Raw genomic sequence first — 17,598 nt, 5'->3', positions numbered from 1 at the left:
TTGAAGGTGTGTCTTTAAAGATAAGGATGAGCCATGAGGTGAAGACAAGGAGACCTTGGGTTCCCTTTGACAGTTGATCGGGACTATGGTTGAGTAAACATCCTCTGGATCTCAGTGAGGTCATACCAGCCGAAGAGATATAGACACCCACTAGCACTAGATTGCAGCTCACTGCCTTTCAGGGTAATCTCCCGTAACCATTGATACTTAGGTAAAAGCCCCGTTATAAAATTCTTCGTAGGGACCCAAAATATCCTATATTTTTCCAACAGAAATGTAAGTGCAGCAGTTGCACACTCCCAGTCCATCCCACTTTAAACAATCCCCAATGCAAAGTAGCAGTTTACAATTTCTAATATTGGACACAACAGCTAGAGTCGATAAATACTCCCGTGCCCGCATTGTGAGTAGTAAATCCATGCATCTTCTTGGCAACATCACATCGCAGATTTTAAAAAAGGATATAAGGCAAAAATATCTGCTATGTTCAAGATATAAGACAATTAATCAGAGAGCAAAAAGGAGAGTTCCTTCCTGAGAGCGTTTTGCCTGTATACCTATCAGTCAGTTTAGTAAAGGTTAGTAATATGCAAATGAGATTTTGCTCAGTGTCGCTCCTTGAATTCTTCACAGAGAAGATAGGACAATCTGAACCATCCTAAACCTAGTCTTTTTATTATTATTATTTTACACCAATGATGAATTATTATGCAACTTCAAAGCAACTTCTTCTGGAATTGTTTAATAATGGTCTGACCACAGGAGTGCGGGCAAGAGACGGATTTTGTTCTCTGGACCTCACTAACATGACATGGATCAAGGTTCAAAAAATTATACACCTGTCACACAGTACAAGGTGGTATCCGCTCACACTTGCAGCTCTTCTGGGTAACAGCTTGATATTGCACAAAAATATCACAACATGGTTCTTCCCTTAGAAAATGAAAGTGGAGTATTGTAATAAGCAGCCAGTGTGTGATATTGCACCTTATGGGATTTCCAGCCTCCAGATATAATTATGTCTAATTTCTCCACAGCTGAGTCACCTGCACTGAGCATTCTAGTCTGCCCGAATTTGTATGTAATATGCTGTAACTCGTTGCTAACATGTCTGAGTACAGTATGTTTTCATTCTGGCCTCTTTGTCAGTTATTACGAAAAAAAATCACATACTTTAAAAGAAAAAGGGGGGGGGGGAGACTTTTAAGTACTCTACAGGAAAACAGCTGGTTATACATGGAAAAAACCTTATCAATGAAATTCTATGTTTTAGGAAACTTCATCTGGAGGACAGATTTTAATTTTTTTTTTTTGCAGGCATTCCTATTACAGGATTTGCCAAGATCTTTTTATAAACTTGAACACTATATATTTGTTATTGAAAGCCATAGAATATATAATTTATGGCATTCTTGAGCTCTTGTCCACAAAGCCAATAGGCTGTTTAAATTTATGAAAGAGCGCTGAAACCACAGATTATCTTCTTTTTAAACCTACAATAAAGTAAGTATTATACAATCTGCAGGGTCTTTGTATGGGTGTCAGTCCTGCTCATGCAAATGGGAGAATGACTGCTCATCTTGGGCACAGTCCTTGTAGTTATTACAATCACTTAGCTCTTTAAGAGTGACCAGTGAATACTTCAAAGCATAAAAATGCAATTCGAAAAGATACTGAGTTTTGTATATGAGCTTTTGCTTTTTATTTTCTTTTGGAGATATTAATGTTTCTTTCTACAAAGTCTGGATTTGTTGTGTATATATGTCTTGTGGGTTGTTTTGTGGCAACACTGTCAGTGATAACATCAAAGGTACTAGCATAACCCATCATAGGACAATGTGTCTTTTGTCCTATTCTACAACCTCCTGCAGTTACCAGCTCAGTGGATTTGTTCTTTTAGCTCAAGTGAAAGTCTCATGCTTTCAAACCTGAAGGTCCTGGGTTCAAACCCTGCAGACCACCTAAGCAGGGGATCATTACAAAAGTGGCACTTCAAGTGGGGCTTGAATTTTGGTAGACATTAGTTACTCTGAACAAATATCCCAGGCAGGGGAAGTATGTAATTCACATTGGGTGAATGTGTCTTTGTTTCCCTCTAGTGGCTGGTTCACATAAGAGCCTAATAAAGGTACGTGCTTTAGCTCACATAATAAAGGCTCATGCTTTTAGTTCAAATGGTCCTGATGACCCAACAAGGGAGTTGTTAAACTGACACAGAGAAAAAGGGTGATCCAGTGGTTAGAGTGCTGGACTGAGATGCTGAACACCTGGGCTATCTTCCCTGCTAGGTCACAGATTTTTGTCACTTAGTCTCTCAGTTCCCCATTTGTAAAATAGGGTGTTACTACTTGCCTACTTCACAGGGGTAGTGTGAGGATGAATACAGTAAAAATTGTGAGACATTCATATACTATGGTGATCAGGAACATATAAGTACTTAAAAGAGATACTAGGAAACTAGGTTATTAGTTAATTGGGGCTCATTCTTTGGATTGGATGGATGTAATGAACTAATAGGTTACTTATGTCTCTGTGTTCTATGATCCTACATTTCTCTGAATGCATAAGGTCAGTTTCCAATTAGCTGTTTTTTCCTGGTATCATGCATGAGCAAACAATGAAACTGTGAGTTTCTGGATGGTAATTCAAGCCCGTTAGCTTCCCAGCTATCCTCCAGCTCGCAGGTAATGGGCCACTGTCTCTCATTTACAGTGCTTGAAGCCTTATCACTCATTTACAATGTTTATACATTAGTTTTTCTTTCAGCATGTTGAGAATGACTAATAAAGTGGGGAAGCCTAAGAAGGAGAACACACTGGTCTTGTGAGGGGGTAGGGCAACATCAACCCCAAATAACTAACCAGGTTTCTCAGCTCTGCAGCAATTCTTGTTACAACTGGGTTTTTCGTGGCGGTCGCCTAATCTCATATGGATCCGAGCTGGCCCAGGCTGAGTGTGGAAGTGAAGCAAGAACAGTATGAAATGGTACAGCATGATCCCTTCCGCTGTCCAATACAAGTGTCCCGTCCTTTCTGCTGCTCTGCTAAAAGCACATTTTTTGTACTTGTGCTTTTTAAACTAGGATTTGGGTAGGTTGTCTTTCATTAGTCCCCAGTCTTCCCACATGGAGTAAAAGCTCGTCAAATGTAATTGTAAAAAAACTACCGAGGTTTGTTATATGACTATAGAAAAGCTTCAACTAGCCAACTTCTTTTTCCTCTTGTTCTAGAACTTTAAAATGGCCAGACAGACCTACGCCTTTGACAGACCTTCAAGCTCAGCCAAGGGTTAGTCAGAAATAAGTTAACCGCACCCCCCTGCCCACACACGTACTAATACTCATTAGTAAAAATAAAATCAATGCATTAAATGCTGTTTATTCTGTAGCACTTCAGTATCCTGGCTCATTCTCTATGGCCCAGCATGGAGTTTATATGGGTTAAAAGAACAGCTAGAATCTACAATCCCCTTTTCTCTGACTGGTGAAGGATAAGTGGATTCATTCCCCAGCTTTTATGACATCGCTGCAAATACAGGACCTATGAAAATGATGCCTCTGAACCTTTTTTTTTGGATCTTCTGAGTATAATCAGCTCAATAAAATATCTCCCTTTCCTTTTTGTTATCGGATAACTAATGCAGGATGTCTGAGAAACAATTTAGTAGTATGTGTTCATTTCACACGTTCACATACTTGTCATACAATTGCTCCTTTAATACCAAGAGGGCGAATGGTAACTATGGCTACCAGTCAGGGCAATATGTGAAATGGTCACATCGAACTTTATATAAAATCAATCTTATTGTGAACGTTCTGATCATTGCAAAGAACTTGGGCAACTAGATTCTGCATGCTCATGTTCCCACTGTAATTTCAACTGGACACAGATGTCTACGCTTCCTTTTTTATGAATAATGCTGAGCCAAAGTGACCATCTAGGCAGGGTGGGTGAGCCTATGCATGTGAGATCAGCCCCTGAAGTTCTTTTCCACAACCCGCCATGACTCGCCACCAGATGTCAGGGTAGAGCTCAGCCTGATTCTGCTTACGTGTGACAGGGAAATGTGTACTAGTGGCCACTGACTCCAGTGGCTACTGACCTCTGTCACGTGACCTTTTAAGGTAAACAAGGTCATGACATCCAGGGCAGTCTCTAACTCTGTCATTATTATTCATTCATTAGTTCTCTTGTGGTGGCACCTAAGGACCCCAATCAGGGATCAGTGTCTCAAAGTACCAGGGAGTGAACACAAAAACACAATCCCTGCCCCAGAGAGCTCAGTAGAGAAGACTGGTTTTTTATGTGTGGCACCTTTGTTGCAATAACCAGGTGCTGAATCACACACATCACCTGTCCCCTGCCCATTAATCCATCCCCCAGGATATTATTCCAACCTGAGTGCAATGTCAAACAGCTGCCATTTTAAACTTAACCTGTCTCCAAAACAGAGCTCTTTCTAGCCCCTCAACAGGGGAACCACCCTCCTCCCACTCACTCCCCACTAAGAAATTACACAGGCCTGGCCCACGGTGCAGTGGTATATTCAGTCCAGGACCCAAAACATAATTAAAATTCCAATATGTTGCCACCCTGCAGAGTTAGAAATGGCAGCTTGATATGCTTAAAAATGGAAGATTCCCAGTGGGAGGGACAGTACTTGCTCAGTCCCTGGAAGCTGTTCACAAGCCATTTTATGTATAGAAAAGCTCTTGTATGTCACTTTTAGAGGTGTTTTATTTAACTGGTTATTGTTTTTCTTCCCTGTAGCTTTGGGCTACCGCTAACTAAGGCAACTGACTTTACAGGCAGAGATATATTTAAAAAATCAAATAAATATTTAACTCTCCAAAGGTAGATTGTTGGTAACCTGTGGCACATGCAGAATAAGTGTTTGGCATAAAGGTTTTATCAGCACATGACTTGTGTAAATTGCATGTGGGTTCACTACTCAGGAGCCATGCGATAACACCAAACTGACACTGATAAAACTGCACCCTATTAGCTTGCACTCACTTAATTTTAATTTTATTTAGTGATTTTATATATATGTGTCTGTTTGTGTGTTTATATATACATTATATATACAAAACAAATGTACATATATGGAGAGAGAAAGAGGGAGAGCAAGATTCTAGATAAAAATCTAAACCCAATTGTATATTTCCACTAATTTACATTGGCCTTGGGCAAATATGAGCAGTGTTTTCTTCACTTCCACGGGCCTGATTTTCCTAAGCTTTTACCCAGTGTTATCCCTTAAACTGCTGATTATATAAAGCGATTTCAAGATGTTATTTGCTATATATTAAATAATAATTTGTTGTTGCCAATGAGATACAAAAATGTATATACTGCACCGGACTTGTCCAGCTGTGAACTGAAATTGGGAACTGGGCACTAGCCAGATAGAGGAAATAGAACACTTTATAATGTAAGACTCAGGATAGAGGTAAGCATTTTCTAAAAGCTGCACGTTTTTAAGTCTGTTTCAACCAGTGCTTTAGAAAAAATTCATTTACAAACTTTTGAACAAGTTGATTCTCCCTTTTGCAGGTCAACACAAACATTTCCAGCTGTGATGGGGAAGGATTTATAAAAATCAGATGATGTGAAAAATCTAAATCTTACCCCTGTGACTCTATTGGAGAAGTTGTGTCATTTGCTATGAGGCTTAGCATGCCCTCAATCAGCTACCCCCCTTTATCAAGACACTATGATGAACATGTCCCTTAGTCACATCAGTGGTGAATAAATGGGATTAACAGCAGGATCACTGGCAAATCCACCTGCTATTATTTTTATCTTATTGAAGGCACTGCATCACAGGACATAATCAAAATGGCTCCTATGCACTGTGAAGGCCAAGAAGGTTTTGCCAACACTCATGTCTAAACTAAATATGGATTAAATTGCACCCTGCTAGCATAAAGTGTGCATTGTATAGCTTTGTTATGCAGTACACAACCCCTGCACTCTCTCAGATAAAGCAGCTGACATAATCTTCAATAAAGGGTCTTTGTTTTGTCTTAAAAAACAAACAAACCAGCATCTGAAATGGAATGTGCTGCAGGTAGTAAACTAAACTTCAGTCTCCAAAGTCAGAGAGAGAGAGAAAAAAGATTAATTTAATGCACGGGGATTGTTGCTTGGAAGAACTTCATAGGAATGCAAACCTAAGGCCCTCAAAGAGTCCACAACAAAGGGGAAATTTGTCTATCTCAAAGTCTTGCTAAAATGATTAGGATCAGATTAATAACCTGGTTTACCTTGCAGAAAAGAAATGGACATCGTTCTGCTTAAAAGCAACACAAGGAAGGAAAAGCGTTTGGCTCTGTACTTTGGGTTTTGGTGAGATTATTTTAGGTGGCTATCATAGCATCACTCATGACGTGTGTCTGTTGTATTTGTGTTTGGGACTTGGTATGATCAAATAACTATGAAGTCTTTTACACTCAGATATTTTATCATGTTTTGGGGATTTACTTCATTTTTACCTGCAAAAAGACAATATAAATACCTGCAAGAAAGCTTCTTCTTTTTTTTCTTTTTCTGGAGGAGGGTCTCTATTTTATCCTAGAACTGGTTAAAACAAACAAACAAACAAACAAACAACTGCCACTGAGGCATCCAGCTTGCAAAAGCAAAACTATCTTGTCATCTTAAACTAAAATGTTCAAAAGCAAGCTAACATAACTAACTAAATAAACAATGTGGCATGTGCTGCTTTGCGAACTTAAAAGCTTCAGGTGACCTGTCAGTCCCCTCAACCCTGACCTTAGAAATACCCATATCTTTTAAATAGCCTTTTTAATCTGGCTTTTAAAAGAGCAGTACTCTGATGTCAGTTCTGATGAAAGCACTGTATGCACACACTGAAGGAGACTTCTAGGCTCCTAGGGATGTAACTGTTCATCCGAAGGTGGCTGACTGTTTATAGTTCATAGTCATGCATAAATGATCTGTTTGTTTTAATATCTATATTTTCAGACACTAAAGGTTAGCCAACCTCATCTAAGTTATGATCTTGTCTGCTGTAGCCTGCTATTTAAAGTATTTTATTGATTATCTTAATATATACAAGAAAATAAGTGTTCCACGGATGGCTGAAGCTGTGATATAATCTATACCGGCCCTAATGTGCAGAAGAGTTGTAACCGATTAACTTTTTCCACTGCTGAAATCCAGAATGCTGCTTTGTTGGTTAATATTGAACAATCATTTTCATTCTTCCAAAGGACAGGAAACAAAAAATGTACTATGCCTGCACTCTCTGTCTGAAAATAATGGCCTGTCCTCTGACAATTGTTTTGTATACAATGATGTGGCTATAATTCATGCTTATTGAATTACTTGTGTGTTTTCTATTTTTATATGGCCCTCCCCATCATAGTATTTAAGTTAATCTCTGAGCAGTGTAGTATCTTTCAGTAGCTACGGAATTCTTTAAAAAAAATCTGCCTTATATCACTGGACCCACTATATTATTGTGTTTCATTTTACCCTTTGAGCTCCTCTTCAGTTTCTCATCCATCTGTCTCACCGCACCTTAAAGCATCCTCATCTTCTACCAGCTATTAATCCTTCCACACAAGACATCCAATCTACTCCTATGTGCCTTATTTTACCACAGTCCCCTAACAGCTTCTCAACTCAATCTGCCCCTGGCCCCCTTCTATCTACAGGATTTGTCTCTTTCCTTCCTCTGAGCGCCCAACTTCTTCCTTCACTAACTACTCTACCGTTCTCACCCATCCAACACAGCACCAGGGAGGACACAAGGTAGGCACGAGACTAGAGAAGCACAGAACAGAGGTTTCATCAGCAGGGACTGGGAGATAGATCAGGTTAAGACTTGTCCAGAATACATACCCACCTGGCCTGCCTCCTGTCACCACACAAGGCATTGTGCTCTCTGTACCCAACTCCTAGAAACAGTGAGTTTCCAGGTGTCATGCCTTTGGAAACTTGACAACAGGGCTCGATTATAAACTCTTTCTGTTTAAGTTGAGCTATTCCTGTAATAATTAGGAAGCACAGTGTGTGACTCACCCTAATTTCTGCCAGAGGCACTGATGATCCTTAGAGGTTTTACGTTAGGGAATTGACAAATTACGTCAGGCTTGACAAAGCCCTGGCTGGGATGATTTAGTTGGGGATTGGTCCTGCTTTGAGCAGGGTGTTCGACTAGATGACCTCCTGAGGTCCCTTCCAACCCCATGATTCTATGAGTCTATGATAAAAAGAGTCAAGTCTTCCAGCGCTAATGGTAAGTTAAACACGGCACAACCTAGCTCTCTAGTGCTATTGAGCTTTCAGTTTTTTCTACTTGAAAATACTTCCCAATAATTCCCTAACGTAATTCCCTGAAGCGGAGGCACTTAACAGCATATTACAATTCATACATTTTAAGGCCAGAAGTGAACATTTGATTATCTACTCTGGCTTCCATTTCACCAAGTGGTTTCTACAGTAAACACATAACTTCTGGTTGAGCTAGAGCATCTCCTTTAGGCAGACATCCAGTCCTAACTTAAAGACTTCAAGTCATGGAGAATCCACCACATCCCTTCGTAAATTGTTTCAGTATTTCATTACCTCACTATTAATGCCATATTAGTGCCACATTTCCAGTCTGAATCTGAGTTCAACTTCCAGCCGTTGGATCTCACTGTGCTTTGTTTGCTAGGTTAAAGAGCCCTCTAATATCGGAAATCTTCTCCCCATGTAGCTACTGGTGAACTGTGATCAAATTACTTCTTAACCTGCTCTTTGATGAGCTAAGCGGGTTGATTTTTTTAAGTCTCTCACTATAAGGCAGGTTTTCCAGATCTTGCTCTTTTCTGAAGTAGAAGAATGAGCTGAGTAAGTCACTTAATTGTGTTAGTCCAGTACCCGCCTAACAAAATACCCCATCGTGCTTGGCACCCTTACTGGCACTCAGCTAAGAGAACAAGCATAGAGCTTAAACTATGATCTGCAGGTCAGGAGTGAGGACACTAGCAGGGTAGTGTTCGGGAAACCTGTGTTGTTACTGCCTTACTGTACCTGTTCCCTGGATAAATAGACTTTAAATATCAACTCTGCCAAGCCCATGCTTTTCAAAAGCACATTTACAAAACTGTATGTAAAAACGAACTCCAGATAAATGGTCATTCACATGTTAATGCTTCATAGGCTGAGAGTTCTAATCTGGCTTTATGATTTATGTATGACAGGTCTGCCAAGACAGGTGCATTGATAACAGGCGATCTTAGTGAAACAATCTTTTAAAATATGCAACTACAGCAGTCCCTGGGTAGGATTTGGTGTGTGTGACGGAGATTTCCAATGAGACAGAGGGATTCACTTTTTAAACAGCCTGTGCAAAAAAACAGCGCAAGGTTTAGTGTCCCCTGGGAAGTACATGTGACCTGAAGTAGAAAAGTTCAGTGGAACTTTTTATCATCAGGGCAACTAACCTCATTCAAAATTCTGCTCTTGTATTGTCCCTGATTGTGTGGCTCTGGGAGGTGCTATGTCTGTCAAACAGGGGAGATGTTTCTTTTAATTATTTAACTGTCAAGGATTGGCCAGTTCCTACAGGAATGCTTACCATGGTCAAACATATCAAATAGATCCATTTTTATTTTGTATATATTTAAAACAAAGAAACAATCCACCACTAAGATGTTACTGAGTAACCAAAGCACTGCATGGATCTTGCTCTCAGCAATCTCAGTCCTGTGATCTCATTCTTTGCCCCCTCATCCCCCGCCCCACTCCAAGACCACGGTTTAAACTGTAAACTCTTAAGGGCAGTCCATTCAAGTCCTGGCTTCTCTTCTGAGTCTGCTGAAAAGGATATATCATTTAGCAGAAAGCATCAACAGAATGGGGAGCTATGATACAACATGTGGACAGGGCTGTGAAAAACCCAGTGTTTTTTTTCAGCTTTGTTTTGTTGCCTTTTTTGTTTTATTTAAACCAACCCAGTAGAGTTAATCTGGGGCATGGGGTTCTTTTCCACTTGCTTCAGTTTCTGAACTTATGTGGCTCTGAAGTATCTGCATGAACATAATATATATTTGAAAGATTTTTGGTGCTGAGAAGCATAAAGTTTCAATTTTTAATCTGTGAATGAAAACTTTAACTGTTCTAAAAACTTGTAAAGAAATTAATAAGACCAGCAAGTGTCTTTTATTCCTAATAGGATACAAACAGAAAAATTATCGAAATATGTAGGAAGTCAGAGAAGGGAAAGGGGTGGAACCATCTTTGAAGAGACCTCGGTGGATGAGTAGAGTTGTGCACTATTAAGAAGGCTTGGTTTGCTAGAATCTAAAAATTTCTGGAAGGTGGGAAGGGCATCTGAGCACACGGTTCTACATAAAGCTTGTTAGCTTAACTTATTTTTCCTCATCTTTCTGCACAGTGTTGAATTCAGTATGTTAATGTTTTTTATTTTAACTGCAGTAAATATGAAAGCTGCTGATCAAAACTGCAAGCAGGTAGCTGATGTTTAGTGAGCATCAAATATCACAGCAAATGTATCTAACTTAAGATTCCTAAAACTGAAGCAATTGGTAGGAGTCCTTTAGAGAGTGTAGGAATTTATCCATTGGTTCCATCCAGGATGTCTCAGCTGACCTGGATTGGCTTGAGGAGAGAATGCATTTCTTCTGGGCAGGCCTCTGTGGGTCTCTACCCTGATGCCCAGGAGCATGTCCCTTACACTCATGGGGAGCGCTGTCAGAAGAATCCTTGGGCTTGGGTGTTTGAGGCTCTGCGCCAAGGCACATGCTTGGAGGGCATGACTAGTTGGCTCAGGCAGATGTACATGTATGGAAGGAGGGGGCGAAATCTCCCCAGCCCGGGTCAGAGCGGGGCCTCATAGCTGCCTCCATCAGGAAACTTTTTCAATCAGGCTCTCACGCCTCTTGCATTCTGGGTGGGAAGGATTTATAAAGATGGCACTTTGCAGCAAGATGTACCTCACCCAGACAGTACAAGCACTGTTGATGCTCATCCCTGATGGAGAAGGAGAGAGGGCAGGAGACACAGTTCTTCAATCCGAGGACACGGGGCCTAGTCCCACGCCCCGGGGCATAGTCCCAGGAGTGGGGAGCATATCCATCAATTGTTGGGGAGGGGACACTTCTATACTATATACACTAACTATAACTACCAACCTAAGCTATAAAAACCATTTACCCAGATTTTACTTTACAGGTTCTGCACAGAGGGAAGGAGGACACAATTCTGACTCAGGCCTTGAAGCAGCGAGAAGGAACTGGAGAGGCATCGCCCCGCACTGCCTCTTATACCCTCTGTCCGGAGCACAAAGGAGATGACTGTGCATGTGCTGGTCAATGGCCATGGCTTTGAAGCATTTCCAGACTCAGGCACATGGGGTGCATGCGCACCTACATGTGGACTACACATAGAGACCAGCACTCAAAGAAGACCCAGTGGAGATTTCAGGTTAGGGGGAAAAAATCATAACCCTGTGTGGATGGCAGCTGTAGCCAGGAACCTAGTGTCCAGGTCACCAATAGCGGCAGCAACAGTATCCAGGAGGGAGAGAAGGGCAAGATGAAGTCTCCTCCCTTTTATTGTTAGTGGTGATGAAGAACCCAGGAATAGATATCGGGGTGGGGGGGGGGGAGGCGATTGCATCCCTGAGCTAGGGAGAGGACTGAATACAGGGACAAACAAAAAGAAGGGGCGGGGCAGAGAAATGAGACTGTAAAGAGCCAGAAAGACAGGACAAACCAAGAGGAGTGTAACAGGGTACTGGCCTTTTAGAGCCTGAGGAGGCAGTCTGGGAGGCCAGTTTACCTTGATTCAGGTGTCCAGATAAGGTGAATGAAGGCCAAGGGAATACGCAGAATGGACATTGGCTGAGAGAAAGATGGACCAAGGAATAGTTAGTGTCTGGGAAGGGGAAGGGTTAGGAAAACCCAGGCCATTGTTCTGTTAAGGGCCCAACACCAGGAACCTTGTAGATAGGGCGGGCAAGGCTCCCTCCCTCACTGTCTAGACAGCAGTTTTTGGTTATTAGTCCCACTCAGGAAGTGTCAATGGAGTGGGCAGATGATTGGATGGGTAAATTAAGAAGAAAACTCCAAGCTCAGTTAAGGAGCGGCTGTTTAGAGGAAGAACTCAGACAGCTCACAGTCCCCAGAAGGGCTGTGAAAACCTTGAACTTAATGGTAGAGCTGCAGGTTGGGGTGGACATGACTTGAATCACCCAGCCCGGAGAAGGAAGGACTGTGTGAACCCTGACTGAAAAGGAAGAGTTTGTAGGTTGGGAAAGCCAGGACTTGAATAGCAGTCCCAAAAAGGAGGACTGTACAGCCCTGAACCTAAGTGCGGAGGCAAAGGGGAAGGAGGGGCTCTTTTTTGGGAGATGGCAGCAGTAAACTAGACCCCCACAGTAGAGGGTCTATTGTTTTGAAGATGTTGGGTGTGAGTAGATGTATTCCCAAAACACAGAGGGCAACTGAGGAAGGGGACTGTAGTGGCATGCCATGACGCAGAGGAGGCACATTCAGAAACTGCATCCTCAGGCCCTCTCAGCAGGCCAGAGAGGCCCGGGCCACTTCCAGCTTTTGAGGCCCCTAGCCATAATAAAAATTAAAAATGACAACACATGAAAAGAAAATAAGGCACCAAAAAACGTGAGACATAATTTGAATAATTTTTTATTTAACAAATGCTTTTCTGGTCCAATAGGGATGCACATAAAAACAAGTTGCAAAACTTATCAAATGCCAAAAGTGTTGAAATTTGAGGCCCCCCCTGAGGCGCTGATTGACCCTGTGCATCCTACACTGTGTAAGGGAACAGACACTGGCTAAAGCAAAGGAAGGGGTGGGACAACAGAATGAGGAAGGGGAAGGACTAAAGAAAGAAGGCACAGCTTTTCAAAGAAAGAAATGGAAATTCAGTGTAAGAGAAAGACAGACAAACAATAAAGACAACTAGAGAAATGAGGGGGTAGAATGGTATTTAATGGCAAGAGAGGGGAAAACAGGAATAAAAGAAATTAAAGACTAAAATGCAAGTAAACGTACACCTTTCAGGATGGTGGTTTGTGTGTATGCATTTTGTTCGCAGCTTTAATAGACGACTAAGTCCGGCTGAAAGGGATGGCATGGCTCCTATGAGCACTTGGAATTTTGTTGGCTGCACTGGAGTACACTTAAGTGACTGGAGAAAATAACTGCAGTAAATGAGACAGGACTAAGTTAAATGTATCAGAATTAACAAATCACCCCTGAGGGTGGGGACATAGCCACTCTCAAGTTATTTAGAGATTAGCTATTGAAAACAACTTTAGATATTGGCAACTCTAGATGGACCCCCCAACACAAGCAGGCTGGCTCTATTTTAGCTCTAATGATTAGGCTTTTCAAACAGCTTTATAAGCTCTCCCAACACCATGCTTTATTTAAGTTTAAAAATGAGTTTCAGTTTTGAGCTTGGTTATGTGTCAAAATCATCTCACTAGACTTCCCAACCCTTGACTCTACTATAAAGATGCTGATAAATTGGCAAGGGCATCACAACTGCAAGTTCATGTTCAGTTGGTTATCTAACATGACCTCGAAGTCATTTTCTGAGTCACTACTTTCCAGAACAGTCCCTAACCCTCATGTAAATGTGTTGGAATTCCCTTAAATATCACGGCCAACTCTATGAAGTATTTGGATTTAATTTTAAACAGATTGCACTACAAAATCAATCTGTTGAGTTCACCAAATGATTCGCTCTCCACTTGGAACCAATACCCAATTTGAAGCATCATGCCTTCAATGGGTGATATCTTCAAGCTCCCATAACTTGGAGAATTAATAATTTTAATTTGAAGTAACATGTACCTGAAATAATATTGGGCCATTTTTTAAAGCAGCACTCTATTCAAATCAGTGGGGAAATTTGTGTAAAAGATTATGGCCTGATATGGTCCATCATTACAGTAATGAGTAATATTCACTGGTTGAAATCAACAAATGAAGAACAATTCATGTAACAGTTTATTCACAAATAGAAAAAGTATTACAAAACAATTTACACAAGATTATAATTTACAGATTTTTTTAAAAAGTCCAACATGTAAAACAGGACTGAAAAAACTATGTGATGCATACTGTCTAAATGTGTTGGTATTTGTTTTCTATTGGCACATACAATATAAACAAGACCAATTTGGTTAAATTAAGAAAAACTATTCAAAAATATATACACAATATACATAGCTATTTAAAGAGACTTATTCGGCAGTGTTTTGGTGTGTGGTGTTGGTTTATTTTTGTTGTGCTCTTAATCTATAGGTCTCTCCTTTAGAGGAACTTTATCTATAGCTGCTGGACAAAAATGATCAAAGTGTAAATTCCAGTGGGAAACATTCTTATTGGTGAAAGATTCTGACAAAGTTTCAGTACCATTTTAAAAGGAATTCCTGATGGCTAAAATTTTAATCTTCACACCTATTCTAGCAATATTTTGCAATATAATGAAATGCACATTGGATTTTTCTCTTTACACAATATATACAAAAACAAATGTGTGTTCATGCAGTAAATAGTAGAAAGTAATATTTTCATTTCCCCTAATGTATGAAAGTAACAAAAGGAATTTTGAACCACAGTTTTCTGGTCTGAATAAATCTTTAGCAAGTATGTAGATTAACAACTGTACTGAAGGCACAACTGTGTATGTAGCATAGTAAGTCAGTGATCATATAGTAGCATTTACTGTATAAGTATTCATACAAATGATTTCATCAGTAACCCTACACCATCTTCTGGAACTCTTACTCATGATGAGTAGCTCTTACTCACACAAGTAGTCCCATTGTATTTTGCCAGAGCAGCTTGTTGCTTTGGCATTCAACACTGCGTATAATTTTTGCCGGTCCAAATTTCTGTTGTTGTGTGTCATCAGCAAGAGAGTTTTTCCTTTAAAGAAACTGAATGTTTGCATGGCAGTGTAGATACTGATATATCCACTTGTAGCAAGAAGGGACATTTATTGCAAATCTACAGCATTTTGCTGATTACTTTTATTGTGCCAAGACCACACTGGGAAGTTTATTGTACACTTAGAAGAGTTCAAAATCTCACATCTCAATCTTGCTGAATGTAGTTCTTAGTGCAGTTCACTGGGACTACTATAGTAAGCACTGTACCTGGTTGAAAGTGTGTGCAGTTCAAACCTTAATGTAAGATGCAAAGATGGGGCTAAGTCATCTCTCCAGTATTTCAGGGAGAGGTACAACAGACGTTACAGCAGTAAGATGATACATTTAACTCAATTTAGTCACGTGCATAACTTGACGGTTCAATTAAGGTATATGTTTAAATAATTATTGTGAACTTGCTTCTCAGTGGGCATTGTGGAAGAAGTGAATTTTTAAAAGATATTAAAATGAGGAGAGGATAGTGGCTTGGATGAAATTTAAAAAATGAACCAGTAGAAGAAAAGGGACTAGGTCACCATGATATGACCCCTGAAACTCATCCATGACTATAGTAATAGTTTAGCTCTCACTTATATGAATACTTTCATGGTATGTTTACTGTAATTTGACGTGACAATTTATTACAAAAATTATTTCAACATCTAAAAAATAGGAGATATAACAAGTCCAATATGCTGACCCTTCCACATATTGAACATACCAAACAACAAATACAAAAAGCCCTATCTATGAGGCTGATTTTTATAAATCTAAATCTAAATTAAGGCAAATCTCCTGGTTTAAAAAGAAGTGTGATGTTTTTAGGAACTTCAATAACCCATATTATTGTAACATGCTAATTGCTTAGTTCCCAAGAGTAGCTTAATGGCTAAAGTATAATACATAATAAAAGCTTCATTTTATCAATAGATGATATCACATAAATAGAAGTGTTATTTTTTTAACTCATTCTACAGAAGAAATTGTGAATTAACATTACATCTAGCTAGAGCAAATTCCTAATACATGATTAATTTTGCAAACAGAGTAACTGGCAAACTTCTGCTGCACATCTTCTGTCATTTGTAGCCATATTTAACAGATCAGTATAAACACACTCATGTAATACATTTTGTTATATTTACATAATCTTCTTAGGCTTTTCAAGCACCTTTGAGGCACAGAAGGTTGTTGTTTACAAGAGATGCAAAGTACAACAACAACAGATTCCAAGGCCAGAAGGGACCTCCTATATAACACAAGCCAGAGAACTTCCCCATAATAATTCCTATTGAACCACAGCAATTTTTTTTAATATCATGAATCCACCTCAGTCTTCTCTCAAGTTGCTCCTTGATGTTTCGGCTTACAGCTGCTATGGCTCAGATGCAACTTCCTGAAAGGTCCAAAATGCTGCCAATTTATTTCTGCTGTTTCTGAAACCATGTAACACTGAGAACCAGGCTATGTTTAATTCACAAGCATTAACAGACAGGCATTAGGGTAGCATTCAGTTCTAGTGCTCGCAGAAAAACTCCTTTTGGCTTCCTAAAAGAAAGTGACAACAGTGGTTACACAAAATCACATAAAAACTACATGTACTTCTATACATAATAAAATGTTAAAAACTTATTGCTGATTTAACCGTCACCTACTGTAAAAACAACAAACAAAACAAATCACTAAAGCAGGCAAGAAACTGACATGTCCTAAATACATTCATTTGCAAATTTAACCGTACAATCACACAATTCCAAACTCTGTTAAAAATCACTCTTATTTGAAATGATTTTATTCTAATGATCATTTATTTGCATTGCAATAGCGCTCAGAGACCCAACCACAAAATGGAGCCCCATTTTGCTCAGTACTCAAACACATACTAAAAGGCAGTCCCTCCCCAAAGAACATGCAGTGTAAACAGACTAGGCAGACAAAGGGTGCAAGGGGAAAAGAGTGAATAGGAATGACTTTCCCAAGGTCAGGCAGCAGGTCAGTGGCAAGTCTGGAATTACAGCTCAGGTCTCAGCACCAGTTCAGTGATCTGTCCAGAAGACAGCACTGTCTTCCCCAAAAGTTATTAAGTTGTCTTAACCAAAAAATGCCTATGCACTGATGCTGTGTAGAGACTGCACCTGGAAAAATTATGTCAGATAAATAAAATATCATGTCTAATCTCTGCTAAGCACAGAAAAGAAGGAGGATGAAGAAAAATACAACCAAACAACTAACCAAAATAATCTTGATTTCTGCCAACAATACTTAAATCTCAACTCAAATGGAAGATACGAATATGACTGGCAAGATACGAAGATACGAATATGACTGGCAAGCACTAGACTTCCAAATCAAGAAGGATTTCCACATAAGATCATATAGCTCGTATTATTAAAGGGAGTATTAAATGCCACTCTGTTCAATAGGGTAGGAGTTCATAAATCAGTATGTGGTGTAGTTTTGGCTTTACAGTTATTGGTATAAAGTCTTATGATTGCTAGTTCTGCTTTCTGGAGCTACCTCATTTCCATCTTATTCAAATGGGTGGGCTAAATTCTCTGCTGGTCCACATGGGTAAAACTGCATTGAAGCCAGTGGAGCTATCCATTCACATCAACAGAGAGTTTGTCCCAGCGTATCCTATTACACACCTGC

General features: G+C 39.9%; 1 protein-coding gene across 1 annotated transcript in view; it reads right to left on the bottom strand.

Moving 5' to 3' along the window:
- Positions 1 to 14,002: 14,002 nt before the first annotated feature.
- The window catches only part of TNFRSF19 (TNF receptor superfamily member 19), a 124,677-nt gene continuing 121,081 nt past the window's right edge, over positions 14,003 to 17,598 (bottom strand). The window contains exon 11 of the mRNA XM_043530840.1: positions 14,003 to 16,494. Coding sequence (XP_043386775.1) covers positions 16,463 to 16,494 — 32 coding nt within the window. The 3' untranslated portion in view covers positions 14,003 to 16,462. The remainder of the gene's footprint in view (positions 16,495 to 17,598) is intronic.

The sequence above is a fragment of the Chelonia mydas genome, chromosome 1, assembly GCF_015237465.2.
Source record: "Chelonia mydas isolate rCheMyd1 chromosome 1, rCheMyd1.pri.v2, whole genome shotgun sequence".
NCBI classification, from domain to species: domain Eukaryota; kingdom Metazoa; phylum Chordata; order Testudines; family Cheloniidae; genus Chelonia; species Chelonia mydas.
This window is presented reverse-complemented; position numbering and strand designations above follow the sequence as displayed.